The 16,635-nt window shown below is 42.2% G+C and overlaps 1 protein-coding gene across 1 annotated transcript in view; it reads left to right on the top strand.

The window, feature by feature from the left end:
• Positions 1-16,635, top strand: part of RGS3 (regulator of G protein signaling 3) — a 2,411,552-nt gene that overhangs the window by 840,174 nt on the left and 1,554,743 nt on the right. The window contains exon 8 of the mRNA XM_044057996.1: positions 14,889-15,000. Coding sequence (XP_043913931.1) covers positions 14,889-15,000 — 112 coding nt within the window. The remainder of the gene's footprint in view (positions 1-14,888; positions 15,001-16,635) is intronic.

The following is a 16,635-nucleotide window of genomic DNA, read 5'->3' as shown; positions in this document are numbered from 1 at the left end:
TATTCCTTGCTTAGGCTCTGACCATGACGTAGCTAGTTGTTGGTTTTCTGCTAGATTCAATCAGCGTACGATTAAACGAAGGTATGATTTTGCATTTCATTACTTCGGTAGGCGTTTTAATTACAAAATGTCGTCGGATTTGGTTCCGGCTACCGGAGTTCTAAGCGGCAAAGATAAAGACAGGCCTCCGAGGTCCAAATTGGATGATATTGTACAAGCAGAGCCAGCTTCAGGTTCGGCCGTCGTCAGTGAGGCGCTTTTGCAGCCCCTGTCGTTGGCCATTTTGGAACCAATGGCCGAAACGGACTCCCACGAGGAGCCAACTAGGCCTTTGAATATTTCTGTTGCAGGACCTTCGGACAATGCTCCTTCAGATGGGTCTGGAGCCGCTGTGCAGGTACCGGCTTCCGAAGGGGTTTTCAGGCCTACTCATGTTCTAATAAAGGCAAAGCCAAAGACTCCTTCCAAATCAAAGACTACAGCCCAGGCCTCTTCTGATCCGGCACCCAAGTCTCAGAAACAATTACTTAAGATGGCGGAGGACTTACTATGATTAGGGGTTCACATCCCCCTCCAGATAAAAGGCCAAGGCAGGAAGTGTATTATGACTCCTCGGATCAGGCTTCTGTTTCTTCAGTTTCTTCTTCTGACCAGGAATATTCTTTCCCTCCTTATGAGGATTCCGATGCTGAGGATTCCATTCCTTCAGCTTCTCCCCCTGAGGATTTCTCTTTTGGGGAAACTTTACATGAAATGAGGGAACATTTTCACTGGGAAGGACAGGAGTACTCGGAATCTAAGAAAAGACTTAGGGATTTTCTTCTTCTTCCCCAACATAGACCCCGGGCTATCCCCCCTATTTTGGATATTGTGGATGATGCTTTTTCGGAGGCTAACTTAACTCCTGACTCGCTTCCTCCAGCTCCTGTTAAGCCTGACAGATATTATAGGGCTCCTGATTCCCACCAGTTTTTGTTCAAGAATCCTACTGCTGATCCTGAAACCTTTTCTCAGGGTCCTAAGGGGGTTAAGGCCGCTACTGCTAAAAACCCCATTCCCACTGAGAAGGATTCCAGATCTTTAGAAAGATGGGACAAAAAAGTGTACACGTCTGCTACTTTGTCTATTAGGGCTTTAAACTGTCAATTTCATATGCTGAAATACCAGCAATTTCTTCTGTCTGTTTTGAAACAAAAGCTAACTTCCATTTCCGCCTGTGCAGATGATAAGGAATTACATGATTTAATGCATGCCACTGAACAAGTTGGGAAGCATGGCTTACACTGTGGATTTGATGCCTTGGAGGCTTCTTGTAGGGCTGCTGCCACTGGTACAGTCATTAGAATTATTGCTTGGTTAAAGGAACAAAACTTGCCAGATCAAGTAAAAGCTAAGTTATTGGATGCTCCTGTTGAGCATAATGTTTTGTTTGGACCTAAGGCTGAAGAGGTGATAAAGAAGATGGAGGACAAGGCAAAATCCATGCAAAGGGTTAAAGATTTCTTGCAAGTACAGCCACCCAGATTTAGTAGGAATTGGCCTACAAAAAATTGGTCCTTTCCCAATTCAGACAGGCCTCAGAGGGGTAGATACAGACGTTCCCAAGGAAGGCCTCAAACTCAAGCCTCTTATAGACCAAGACAGTGGACTGCTTCCAGCCCTAGGGGAGGAGAGGACAGGTCGCAAGCTCATAGAAAACCGGCTGAATGACTCCCTCTGTTGGGCTGCAGAAACTTCTTGCCTGGAAGCCCCTCTCGGAGGAAAACTTTCTCTTTTTCACCTAAATTGGACTCCTATAACCCAAGACAAGTGGGTTCTGGATGTGGTTTCAAGTGGTTACAAATTCCATTTTCATATCCTACCAAGACCAAGCGGATGGCTGGATCTTCCAAAACATCAATGGTTAGAGGCCTTAAACCAGGTGGATACTCTCTTGGCTATGAAAGCCATAGAACTGGTTCCACTTTCAGAGATGGGACAAGGTTTTTACTCAAGGCTCTTTCTAGTCCCCAGAAAGCAAAATTCATGGAGACCCATTCTGGATCTGTCAGTCTTGAACACTTTTCTCGAAATACCAAAATTCAAGATGCTTACTCTACAGCAGCTACTTCCAATGCTGACCAAGAATGCATGGATGGTAACTCTGGATTTAAAGGAGGCATATTTACACATTCCCATCAGGCAGGAATGCAGAAAATACCTCAGGTTCAAGGCCGGATCGAGGCACTATCAATTCTCTGCACTGCCCTTTGGATTATCTACTGTGCCCAGGGTCTTCACCAAATGCCTGGCTCCAGTAGTAGCTTATTGCAGACTCGAGGGAATTCAAATTTACCCTTATCTGGACGACTGTCTTATTCAGGCAGACAGCAAGGATGTCTTACTCCAGCATCCAGAATTTGTTCAAAATCTTCTCAAGTTTCTGGGATTCACTGTAAACATAAAAAAGTCAAATTTGATACCCTCATAACAGATAACCTTTCTGGGTGCTCTTCTAAACACAACAACCCAGATGGCATTTCTGACATCTGAAAAACAATTACAGCTGGCTTCAACTTTCAAAACCTTGGCAACTTTAACTCTGCTATCTGCAAGGAAATTCCTGCAGGCTTTGGGTTACATGGCCTCCTGCATCCTTCTCGTACCATATGCAAGACTACATATGAGGAAAATACAGTGGTACCTAAAAAGTGTATGGTCTCAGCATTGCCACAGTTTAGACATACAGATCACCGTCCTGCCTGGTCTTCAAAAGGAATTTCTTTGGTGGTCCAAGGCATGTACTCTAAACATAGGAAAACCTTTCAGTCTGCCTCCAGCCACTCAAATACTAACCACGGACGCTTCAGATTATGCATGGGGAGTCCATTTTCAGGGCAACTGTCTGCAGGGCCTTTGGACAGAGGATCAGAAGCACCTGCATATCAATTTAAAGGAAATGTTAGCCGTTCAGAATGCTCTATGGGCTTTCAGGAATCTTCTACAACCAGGACAGCTACTGATACGGACAGACAACACCACAGTTATGTGGTACATAACAAGCAAGGGGGATCTCATTCCTATCCCCTTTGCAGACTAGCCATGAATCTATGGAACACAGCTCTAGCTTGCAAACTGGACCTTCAGGCTCAGTTTCTACCATGAAAGCAAAACTTCCTGGCAGACCGTCTGAGCAGATACCTGTCGGACCCACACGAATGGATGCTGGACACCAAAATATTCAGGATGATTACAGCAGTCTGGGGATGTTCTCACATAGACCTCTTTACATCGCACCTCAATCATCAACTACAGAGTTTTTGCACCAGGACATTCCACAAACTAGCTTGGAAAGTGGATGCACTATCATTCAGTTGGAGAAACCTCTCGGGGTATGCCTTCCCGCCTCTACCTCTTCTTCCACGGGTGTTATTAAAGATCAAACAGGACAAGCCCAAGATGATAATTTTGCTGGCACCAAATTGGCCTCGACAGTTTTGGTACCCAACACTGAAAAACCTTTGTCTGGAGCCCCCTTGGGTATTACCACAGACTCCGAACCTTCTGTCCCAACATCAGGGCCAGGTTCTGCACTCCCATGTCAAAACTCTCAGCCTGGCGGCCTGGTTAATCCAGGGTCTTTGATTCATTCTATTCTACCCAAGCAGGTTATGGATGTCATTTTAGAAGCCAGACGTCCTAGCACTAGAAAATCTTATGCAGGAAAATGGAAAAGATTTTGCTCCTGGATGCAGGCTCAGGATTCAGATCCTCTTATTCCTAACATTCCTCTGATTTTACTTTACCTGACTGACCTCTTACTTAAGGGTCTCTCTTACTCTTCCATTAAGATCCATGCCTCTGCTATTTCTGCTCATTATAATACAGATCCTCCAATCTTTTCCCATCAGCTCATGAGACAGTTTCTCAGAGGAGCTAATTAAGGCCCCCTAGATCTCCTCCCATTCCTGCTTGGGATCTCAAATATGTTTTGGAAAAACTCACTTTATCTCCTTTTGAGCCTGCTGCCACATCTGACATCAAGTTTTTATCTTGGAAGACAGCCATCCTGTTAGCTCTTACCTCTGCCAGGAGAGTTTCGGAGTTGCAAGCTCTCATGGCTGTGGAACCTTATATTATTTTTCATCAAGACAGGGTGTCTTTAAGGACTAATCCTACTTTCATGCCTGTGGTGGTTTCCAAAGTGGCTTTAAATCAAACTATTCACTTGCCAACTTTTTTCCCCAGTCCTCAAAATAAGGGGGAAAGGATCTTGCATTCCTTGGATGTACACAGACAACTACGTTTTTACCTGGACAGAACCAAGGACATTAGGAAATTAGAGCAATTGTTTGTTTCTTATGCTTCAAGTTCCCAAGATAAAGCCATTTCAAAACAGACCATTTCTAAATGGATTGCTCATGGAATCAGATTTTGCTATTCACACCATGGAAAGCAAATCCCAGGGAGTATAAGGACTCACTCTACCAGAGCTGCTGCCACTTCAGCTGCCTTCCTCAGGGGAGTTCCTACCAAAGACATTTTGGAAGCTGCAACTTGGAGTTCAGTACATACTTTTTCCAAGCACTACAATCTACCTCTCTACTCTAAGTCTAGGGCAGGCTTTGCTTCTGTTGTCTTGCAGGGCCTTTTAGCCGCCCCCTCTACTTTATGACCACCTCCCTTTTATTCTTCTTTGGGATTCAACCCTACAGTCATGACTGCAACAGTGAAACACGAACATAGTACAGTTGTGTACACTTACCATAAATGTAGATGTTCGAGTGTCTTCACTGTTGCAGTCTGGGTTACCCTCCCTCCTGTCCCCTCTTATTTTTTCTTTTGTGTGGTTCCCTTTTTCACCCTTCTTTTGAAGTGTATTTGCAAAGGGTATGGGATCTTACTCATTTTGGAACACCTGACATCTGGGGTAAGAAAAACTGGAGAACATGGCGTTGGCTGTCAGCTTTGTACTCCTGGCGCTCTGACGTCAGGGAGCATGGCTGAGCAGCGGATGCCGGACCCAGACTTTGGGATTCTGGACGACCGAGGACTGCCTGCTGGCAGGGGAGAACCCTACAGTCATGACTGCAACAGTGAAGACACTCGAACATCTACATTTATGGAAAGTGTACACAACTGTACTTTGTGTTTTCGGAATCAAGCATGGCTCCTGATTCCGTACCTCCGGCTCCTAGTAAGCCAGACAGATATTACAGGGTTCCTGACTCCCACAAATTTCTATTCAAAAATCTTGCTGCTAATCCTGAGACTATTTCACAGGGTCCCAAGGGTATTAAGGCCTCTACAGCCAAAAATCTTACCCCCTCTGATACAGATTCCAGGGCGCTGGATAGATAAGGGAAAGAAGGTTTACACGTGTGCAACCTTGGCAATTAGGGCCTTAAACTGCCAGTTTCATATGCTTAAATATCAACAGCATGTTATGGGCTTACTGAAATAGAAAATGATGGTGATTTCTGATTGTGTGGAAAACAAAGAGTTACAGGAATTATTGCATTCAGCAGAACAGGTTGGAAAGCATACTTTGCAATGTGGTTTTGATTCCTTGGAGGCCTCTTGCAGGGCCGCAGTTACTGGATCTGTGATTAGAAGGCATGCCTGGCTTAAGGAGCAAAATCTGCCTGATCATGTTAAAGCTAAATTGTTGGATGCCACCTTGCAGCATGATATTCTGTTTGGTAATAAGGCAGAAGAGGTTTTAAAGAAAATGGAAGACAAAGCTAAATCTATGCAAACTGTAAAGATTTCTTGAAAGTGCAGCCACCCAGGTTCAGTAGGCACTGGCCTACTAAAAATTGGTCCTTTCCTGTGTCCAACAGAGCTGCTCAAGGCAAATCCAGGTGCTCAAAAGGCTCCAGATACCAATCATAGGGTTCTTACAGGTCAAAGCAATGGGGTGCCTCCACCTCCAAATCTGGAGGAAACAAAGCACAACCCTACAGTAGTAAGCAGTCTCAATGACTTCCCTCTACCTTCACCAAGCACTTATCTTTTAGCAGCCCCCTTGGGGGGATAACTAGCACTTCATGCTCAAAATTGGCAGTTAATTACCCAGGACAAGTGGGTATTAAACATAATATCCCAGGGGTACAGATTTCATTTCCATACTTTACCATTTCCAAACGGTTGGCCAGATCTGCCACAAAATCAGTGAGCAGAGGCTCAGAAACAAGTTATGTCCCTCATGGATATGGGGTCTATTCAACCAGTACCAGAAAAGGAAAAAGGACAAGGTTTTCATTCAAGACTTTTCCTGGTACCCAGAAAAGACGATGCCTGGCATCCAATACTGGACTTATCGATTTTTGGACATTCCAAAATTCAAAATGCTGACTTTACAACAGCTACTGCCTATGCTGGGCAGGAACGCTTGGTTAAGTAACTCTAGACTTAAAAGAGGCATAGCTGCATATCCCAATAAGGAGTCATGCAGAAGATGCCTCCGCTTCAAGGCAGGTTTTCTGCATTACCAATTCTCTGCACTGCCCGTTGGCTTATCTACTGCGCCCAGGGTCTTTACAAAGTGCCTGGCACCAGTAATTGCATTCTGCAGACAAAGAAGCATACAAATTTATCCTTATCTGGACGACTCTCATTCAAGCCAGAGGACAAGGACACTCTTCAACATCTGGCATTTGTAAAAAGGATTCTAACATGCCTAGGGTACACAATAAATGAAAAGAAATCCCAACTGGTACCCTCTCAAATAATTACATTCCTGGGTGCAAGCTTGAATACAACTGCCCAGATGGCTTACATTACGCCAGACAAACAAAGGTAACTGACAACGTACTTCAAACAAATGGCAACAAAAACCCAGTTATCTGCAAGACAAATTCTGCAGGCTTTGGTGTTCATGGCATCCTGTATTCTACTAATTCCTATGCGAGACTGCATATGAGGAAACTACAATGGTACCTAAAATGTTTATGGAGTCAACTTTGTCACAGTCTGGTAACAATGATTCCTCTCATTCCCTGCCTGCAACAGGAGTCTCTTTGGTGGGCAGAGACATGTCACCAAAACAAGGGACTGTCATTCACTCTACCCCCTGCCACCCAAACCCTAACTACAGACGTATCAGACTATGCTTGGGGGGGGCCCACCTGGCAGGGAGATGCATTCAGGGCAAATGGTGCCCAAAACAAATGCATTTGCATATCAACCAGAAAGAGATGCTAGCTGTTCAGAATGCTCTGACAGCCTTCAAGGACTTGCTTCATCCAGGACAACTACTGATAGACGGACAACACCACGGTTATGTGGTACATAAGCAGGGGAGTACACATTACTACTCCCTTTGCAGACTAGCCATGGCATTGTGAAGAACAGCCTTGACTTGCCAAATGTATCCTCAAGCTCAGTTCCTGCCAGGAAAACAAAATACTCTGGCAGACAACCTAAGCAGAAATCGTATGGACCCGCACGAATGGACACTGGATCCACAAATCTTCAGCATGTTAACACAGAAATGGGGGAGCCCAGATAGATCTATTTACGTCTCCCCAAAATTATCAGCTGGACAAATTCTGCACAAGAACTTATCACAGAAAAGCATAGAAAGTGGATACCCTGTCCTTCAGTTGGAAAAATCTATCAGTCTATGCCTTTCCCCATCTGCCTCTTCTCTCCAAGTTCTTACTAAAAGTCAGACAGGATAAACCAAAAATGATCCTAGTTGCTCCGGACTGGCCTCGCCAGCACTGGTACCCAATTCTAAGGAATGTCTCCACTTCCTCCTTGGTACTTGCCTCAAATACCTCATCTACTGTCTTAGCAGAACAATCAAATTATGCACACTCCGCTCCAAACTCTGAACCTTGCAGCATGGCTGATCATTTAATTATTCAAACACCACCTCTCAGTAAATCTGTGATGGATGTCATTTTGGAAGCCAGCAGGTGTAGTACTAGAAAATCTTATGCTGATAAATGGAAGAGATTCTGTGCTTGGAACCAAGCACAAGGAATGGACACAGCAAAGCCCACTATTCCTCAGATTTTACAATATTTGACTGAGATGCTTGACAAGGGCCTATCTTTTTCTTCAATAAAAATACATGCCTCTGCCATCTCGGCTCATTACAGCACAGAGCCTCCCCTCTTTTCTCATCCTCTGCTTAAACAGTATCTTAGAGGGGCCAAAAATGTAAGGCCTCCCAGAAGATCACAAACTCCTGCATGGAACCTCAATTTTGTGCTGGAAAAACTCACCCTGCCTCCTTTTGAGCCAGCAGCTACTGAGGATATAAAATTTCTATCTTGGAAAACAACTTTCCTCTTGGCAGTCACTTCAGCAAGAAGGGTTTCGGAACTACAGGCTCTCATGGCTGTGGAGCCTTTTATTACATTTTACCCGGACAGGGTGCCCCACAGGACCAATCCTTCTTTTATGCCTAAGGTGGTATCCAGTGTGGCTCTTAACCAAGACAGTTCACCTACCAATATTTTACCCAAATCCGCAGAACAAGGGGGAGTGGATTCTGCATTAATTGGATGTACACAGACAACTAAGATTCTACTTAAACAGGACCAAATCTCTAAGGAAGTCTGAGCAACTATTGGTAGCATTTGCTGCAGGGTCAGAGGGGAAGGCTATATCAAAGCAGACTATTTCTAAGTGGATAAGCCACTGCATTCGTTTCTGCTACTTGCACCATGGTAAACCTGTGCCCAAGGGGATCAGGTCACATTTCACCAGGGCTGCCTCTACCTCAGCAGCTTTTCTCAGAGGGGTTCCAACCAAAGACAATTCTAGAGGCTGCTACTTGGAGCTCTGTTCATACCTTCACAAAGCATGATCATTTGCCTCTCTTCTCCAAATCCAGGGCAGGCTTTGCCACTGCAGTTCTGCAGGGCCTTATAGCCACTCCTAATGCTATTTAGTTCCATCTTTCCATCCATAGCTTTGGGATTCTACCAAAATGTAATGACTGCAAAAGTGAAACACGAAGAACATAGTACAGTTGTGTACACTTACCATAAATGTAGATGTTCGAGTGTATTCACTGTTGCAGTCCGGGTTACACACCCGCCATCCCCCTTTTCTATAACTTTTCTTTCCTTCACTATATACTAAAGCCTTTGTGGTGCATTTGCTTTTAGATGAAGGTAAAGTTTATGTTTCTAAATGTGCATTTACATATATTTCTGTTTATGTTTATATATATATATATATATATTTGCTCCCCATTTGGGGGGCACCTGACATCTGGGGCAAGAAAAACTGAATAAAATGGCATTGGCTGCATGTTGTTTTATACCCCTGATGACCTGCCGTTGTGGAAGAGGAGACAGCATCTGACGCAGGACCCAAGACTTTGTTATTCAGGCCGACTAAGAGCAACCTGCCAGCAGATTACCCAAATGTAATGACTGCAACAGTGATTACACTCAAACATCTACATTTATGGTAAATGTAAACAACTGTACTTTCACTCATTCAAGTTTTACTACTGAATTTCCTGGCTGAAAACACTCCATTCAATCACACATAAGCTGGAAACAAGATAACCATTGGAATATTAAAACCACCTATATTCTAATATATATTCTAAGAGATATTATTAAAGTTTTAATCAATCATGATTATACATTTACGTTTCTGTAGCATTAAATAGAATGTCGATTTTTTTCTTTGTTTTTGAAATGTATAAACACAAGACTGATTTTTAATTTCTTTACATAAGCACAGTGCTTATCTGCAGATTTATGTAAGTTTCACCCAATAAGGATTTGTTGTTTTGCCACTAAGAAGTGAAGCTATTTTTAATTGCAACAACAAAATTTATTGTTTTGGTATAAAGAACATGAAACTCTTTTTATTTGCAAAAGTGAATAAATGGTGTTTAATTTACAAATATTTCTTACTACTACTGCTTGGTGTTTTAGCTTAGCTCGAATAGCTCAAAAGGCTTTTCTTTCATATTTTTTCCAAGTTTTATAAGGCCAACAAAAAATAAACATGTTTTTCCTGCCCCTAAGGATCCACAGAGTGAGTGGCAGGCCTTCACTTAAGGTTTGTTTAGTGCTGTGATGGCACTGAAACCTCCTCATGGTGTTTCTGTTCCAGCTCCCACTTGGTCCTCCTCAGCTTTGGCACTCTCCCTAATGTAACAAATAGTACTGCAACAATGATATGGAAGGACATAGTACAACAGTTGTGTAAAATCTTACCATACTGGTAGATGTCCTTCCTGTCACTGTTGCAGTATTCATACTCTTCCTCTTACACTGGTCAATTTCTCTTCTGGATGTACTGGCTACCTTTTGGTTTTCCTTGGACTAGCATTCCTACTGGAGCTTTCTGTTCTGAGGATGGTACATGGACATCACCTTTATGCCCTACACTACGCGAGGAGCATGTGTTTGATATAGGGTGTACCTTAAAGCAACCTAAGGCTTTGGTATACTGGCTCAATGTCAGGCTGCCTTAGGCAGGGAATCCCTAATGTAATGAATACTGCAACAGTGAAGGAAAGGACATCTAACATTATGGTAAGATAACTGTACTGTATTCCACGTCGTGGAAAATACAATAAATGGGAACCCTAATCTTATAGGCAAGGATAAGACAATCGTGAGACTTGATTTAGATGAACAGAAGATTGAAAGTGGGAACATGGAAGGACAGAAGATTATTCGAGTGGGAGAAAGAAAGTTGAAAGAAGTAGCCTCATTCTGCAGAAATCAATAATGAAAGTAAATTAGTACATAAAAGCACAGTTGTCACTAGTTGTAAAGGCTGTGTCTGCACTTAGTGGAAAATATTGTAAGCTGCTGGTCAAATGCATCGGAGGGAGAAAAAGAGAAGCCACACACAGTCATGCTATGGCAGGGTAAGGCAGTAGAACTTTCTAAAAGTGAGCTATAGTGTTTGCTGCATCAGCTAGTTAAGTGGAAAGAATGTATTAGTGGCATTTATGGAGGCAGTCCTAGGTTCCTGCGGAAATATGACTAGAATGGAATACAGTGAATGGCTAAAACTATAAGGCAGTGAGCATCAGCAGCAGCTAGCTAACAACATGTAGGTCTTCCTCTTTGACATGGTTTTGCCTGCAGTATTTGTTTTAATATTTTAATTACATTTTATTTATTTGTGTTTGTCGTTTGTTAACCAAAAGGTTATTTTCAGGGAAGACCAGAGGAGAAAAGCTCCAAAAATGCAAAAAAATTACATAAATTCAAGACTGTACAAATGAAAAAATTACATAAAATTGAGATTGTACAAAGTGAAAATTAACAGTTAAATAGAATGTTTATACAGGTCAGATGGCATGTTATAAAGAACAGAGATAGGTATTTCATTTCTGTTACTTAAGTCTATGCAAGTCTGGAGCAACAAGTTAATATCCATGTTGGCATTGCGTTATATTACAGAAAACAATCTAGAATAGGCAACGTAGCAAGCAAGTGTTGCTATTTACATAAAATATATGTACAATGACACAGCTAATAGAAATTGTTCAATCTACATACCCAAGAGATACAAATTTTAGGGTAAACAGAAGTAGAATGGGGGGGGGGGGGTAAGGGGTCCTAGCAAGGGCAGAAGCTTGAGTTTGCAAGGTAGTTCTTTTTTTGAAGCTGTTAGTGTATTTGCTATTTCAGATATTTGGCGGAAGTTTGTTTCAGGATTGGGACGCAGTGCTTTTGTAAAGAAGTTTACCTATGTTTTTATTAGGTTTGTATATGTCAAGGAGGAGTTGATCGGAGCTATGGAGAATATGGTTAGGAGTATAGAGGGATACTAGGGAGGGGAGGGAAGGACAGACTGGGGGTTTATTTAGTAAGGAGTGAGTGATTTGTAGCTGGGATAGAAGCAGGAGTTGGCGGAGTTTGAGCCATTGGAGTTGTTTTAGAGCACGGCAGTGGTGAGATTTGTACGGTAGGTTGCTGGCAAATCTAGCTGTTTTGTTGTATGTTTGTTCAAGTTTGGTTATTAAAGTGGATTGTAGATGCGCAAGTACTGGATAGGCATAGAGAAGGCAGGGAAGGAGGAATGCCTGTGCCAGAGGAAGTTTGGAGTTAGAGGACATGAATATTTTATTTCTATAGAGTAGGCCAAATTTTTGATGCATTGTTGAATATGGAGGTCAGATTTTAATTGGTAGTCGATTATGGTGCCTAGGAGCTTAGTGTGTCATTCAACTTTAATAATAGTGTTATCAAGAAATGAGATGGTGTAGGTGGTTTTATAATGAGAGAGAGATTTAAGAAGGAAGAGAAGGAAGGAGATTTTTTTTTTTTTTAATTAGGGTTTAGGATAAGTTGGTTATCAGTAAGCCATTGTTCGATGGTGAGAAATAATTTGTGAGTAACAGAATGCAGGTGAGTGATGTCATCAAAGAGGGAAATGAGTAAAATGGTCATCGTATTGTATAAGGGAGGAGGTGCTGCAGGATAAGTGGAGGAGGTTTGTAAAGATTTTGAAAAGAAGAGTACCCAAAATACAGCTTTGGGGGTCTTTTGTCTGGATAGGTAAAAAAGGGGAGCAGATAGTTTGCCGTCTGACTGACTACAACCTATTAGTAAGGTAGCGGGAGAACCCGGGGAAGTGGAGGTGGGAGTTGTTGAGATCAAATAATTTAATTAGTAGCATAGAGTGAGAAACCATATCAAAAGCTTTTGAGAGGTCTAGGAACAGACAGGACATAAGTTGTTTTTTGTCTTTAGCTTCTACAACAGTATGAGTGAAAGATAGAAGGGCACTGGAAATACTACGATTGGGCCTAAAGCCATGTTGAGTGGGAGTCCGAAGGTTTTCCTGAATTAGGTATTTGAGAAGCTGATGGTTGTAGGTAATTGAGTTTTATGTGATAGGAAGTTAAGAATGTAAGATAGCAGAGAAGGGGGGATTGTAAAGATAGAGCTGGTGCACGATATGTGAGGACATGAATAAGAGTTGAGAGGAGTTGTAGTTGGGTATGTGTAGTACTATGAAAGTGTGTGCATGTTAGGTCAGTTTTCAGTTAGAGAAACAAAAAGGAAAGGAGTTAGGAGGAAGGAAAGTGAATGAGAGTAATTAAGTTTGTCAAGACCATCAAGGTGGGTAGAAGATTATAGGAGAGGGCACGGAGACAGTGATGTGTATGGGAGTATAAGTGATAGGAGATGGGGAGGGATTAGAGTTGGGTGTAGAAAACTTTAATTGGGTACAGTGGGTGGGACTGTATCAAAGTAGTTAGAATATCAATCTGGAATGAATGGGGTAGGGTAACGGAGTGGAGTGAGCCAGAGTGTAGCGTGGGTGAATAGAGCAGGCTGGCTCAGTTCAAGTAAACTAGCTAAGAAAAACAGACAGGTAAGTTTGGTAATGTGATGTGCTGCAGGGAGAGGGTTTGGGAAAACTGACAGTCTTAGTAGCAGTGTGTCTTTATATAAGCTTGACAAAAAAGGTAGCACTGAGTGAGAGGAGAGTAGGCTAGAGTGGGTGAGACTGCAACAAGACTTGCATTAATGCAGGGCAGTAGGACACTATAAATTATTAAAGAGTTGTAGTGCTATTTAGCAATGGAAATAAGAGAAAAAAGTAATTACTTTTCAGTTCCTTCTGGACTAGAAATGTCCAGGGTGGCTGGTTTAAGCTTGGAATAGTGGGACGATAGAGCAGGGAGGAGAGAGGGCCTAGAGTTTGGTAGTAGTGATGTACAAGGCCTGTTAGCTTAGTACAACTGATTGATATTTAGATATAAACTTCTGTTTGTGCATACATTAGAGTAAGAAAAATATCTTGGGTACGAGTTTGGGACATCCAGCAGGAAATAGGAGTTTTCTTCTGGAGATGAATTATTTTCCTTAGTCACTCTGTTTGATTGGCAGTGGAGAGAGAGGGAGAGGCCAGAGTGGGGTGTACTGCTCTGTTTTTTTAGTGGGGGAAAAAAAAAAGCAACTGAAGTCATATAGAGTAACATCCAATGTTAGAACGGCATTCGTACATCAGCAGTGCAGGTCTGTGGTAGTGGACAGAAGCAGAGTGGGGAGGAAAGAAGCTTTGTATTGTCTGCTTACCAAATAATAATAAAAAAGTGAAAGTATATACATGTATCGTAATGTTTCTACTGGGCGTTTGTGTAATTAAGCCCTACCACAACAAGAAAGTCTTTCAAATTATCTCTCCCTCTTTTCATCCATTCTAGTACAACCTTGTCAGTGTGTGGTGGTTTGCTGTTCATTTGAACAGGATAGTTGACTAGAGTGGGAAGTTTGCAAATGAGAAAGTTATAGATAATTAGCACTTAAATTTCTTTTCCTGTAACCACTGAGATTTGGATTGATAAGTATGGTACCTTTCTGACTGTTCATGAATTCCTTTGGGAGAAATTCTGTAAGATGATTTTTAAGCCAAACATTTTAAAATACAGAAATAAGTTGGTTTATAGTCTGTACTGTTATGAATCATTAATATTCAGTCAAGGTTACATTTGAAAAGTTGTCCTGGTTAACTTGTTTGGTAGTACTTGTATGGTCTTGAAAAACTAGATTTGAGACAAATTTTAGGATCGTCATTTTTCTTGTCATTTGCTGTGTTGACCTAATTAATTGGTTCCAGAACCATGATCAAGAGATACTAATTAAAAGTACAGGCATAGAAATGTGTTTATGAAATTATAGTATTTTACTTTGAATCACTCTGTCCTTTGCTGGCAGTAAATTAGTACTGCTATATCAATAACATGTTAATCCCTAGAATTACTGCATTTGTTTCTTTTTTTTAATTGCTGTCTTTTCATAATTAATATCCATTTTGACTAAAGAGAGCTTTTCTTACCTGTTTGCTTACATTATTCAGTTTGTGTTTTTTTATAACTAGAATTGTTGCTGTAAAATATGAATTACCGGAAAGATAACTTCTGCTTTACATCTACCATATAACTTTTGCTCTAGGTTACCTTGTTCATTTACACAGATTTGATGTTGTTGACTAAAGAAGATGAACCTGGGCGTTGCAATGTTTTCCAAAATCCACTTTACTTCCACAGTATGAAGCTGCATGAAGGTATGTGTACTTCATGGGGTTTATTTTGGAGCCATATCAATAGTTTTATGTTGGGGGTTTGAAGTGGTTCATTTATCAATTTTCATTTTTTCGTTGATAAGTTGCACAGCTCACATTTTAGATAACGTTGAGTGAAGTTCTGCACATTTGTGGTGTTTGTACCACATCATAATACAACACTGCCAATGGTGACACATTAGAGATGTATTTTGTTTGCACACATCTTTAGGAATAAGCTACGAGGCTGCAGAAGTACAAGTATATCTTTTATAACTAGCAACGTATGGAATGGACTTCCCCCTTCTAAGGCAGTTGTATTTATGTAAGTCCTCACTACCTTTGGATGTTCTTGTGTTTCACTGTTGCAGTCATCACATTCGGGTTATCCCTGCTAGGGTAGCCCTCGGCCGGCCCGAATACTAGAGACTTAGTATTTCTGCATCAGTTGCTGTCGCATGAGGACTGACGTCAGGTTGTCAGTAGTATAAAGTAAGCCAGCCGACGCCATTACATCAGTCTTTCTTGCCATGGAGCCCGAAGTAGAAGCAGCTCGCATGAGTGCCGGTCGGCCGAGTTTTCGTCTCCGAATTGAAGTTGAAGTCTTCTAAAACTAAGTACCCCATTGGGGATACATTTTTCTTGCACTAACCGATGTCAGAAAAATTTTATAATTCTCGCCTGTGGAAAGCAAATACCACACAGAGACTTCCACTCTTACTGCGTCAATTGTTTAGGCCCAGGTGAAAACGTCCCCCATTGTCGCTTCTGTGCTTTGTTCAACACCAGAACTATCTTTCGTCGGCCCTTATTGTAGCCAGATATTTTCGTTTACAGTCCTTGAATTCCGATATGGCTTCTGTAAGCCATCCGTCAGCCGATCTTCCGAAGAAACGTAAAGATAAAGACAGAGACAGACTGCACAGGCCCAAACCTACCGACAACGCTTCCGTTAAGCTAGTTGTCAGTCCTCCGGTACTCAGTGAGGTGCTTTCGCAACCTCTGATGCCCACTTCAGTTGATTTGCAGGTCGCTAGCAAGACCCTTTCAGAGTCCGGTATACCACAAAACTCTTCTTTGACTAAGGGTCCTGCGGTTGTCTCTACCTTGGATGTGTCCGGAGCCGCTGAGCAGGCACTGGCTTCTGAGGAAGTCCTTCGCACTACCGAATCTCGACACAAACCAAGGTCTTCTTTCACGACTACCATTCTTTCAAAAACAACTGAGTTTCTTAGGCCCAGGGTTCGAACCACCCCCAAGAAACCAATGACTCACTCTCAGGCGCCTGCTACCTTGCCTCACACTCAGATGCTTAAAATGGCAGAAGACCTTATCGTGCTGATCAGGGGAAGCCAAGCTTACCCCCTCAAAAAGGAAAAGAGGTCTGTCCCCTGTAGTTTTGTCTGAGCAAGAGTCAGCTGAATCTGATGCATCTGACTATGAGGACATGCAACCCCTCTCCACTTATAAGGTTTCTGATGCAGAGGACTCCATTCCTTCAGCCTCTCCCCCAGAGGATTTTTCCTTTGGGGAAACCCTGCATATTTTAAGGGAGCATTTCCAATGGGAGAGTTGGGACTACCCTCAGTCTAAAAAGAGACTTGGGGAATTCCTAGATCTTCTGCAACACAGACCCTT

The sequence above is a fragment of the Protopterus annectens genome, chromosome 16.part0 (assembly GCF_019279795.1).
Source record: "Protopterus annectens isolate FY-2018-M chromosome 16.part0, PAN1.0, whole genome shotgun sequence".
Taxonomy (NCBI): Eukaryota; Metazoa; Chordata; order Ceratodontiformes; family Protopteridae; genus Protopterus; species Protopterus annectens.
The sequence above is the reverse complement of the archived record's forward strand: the minus strand, read 5'-3'. Positions and strand labels throughout refer to the sequence as shown.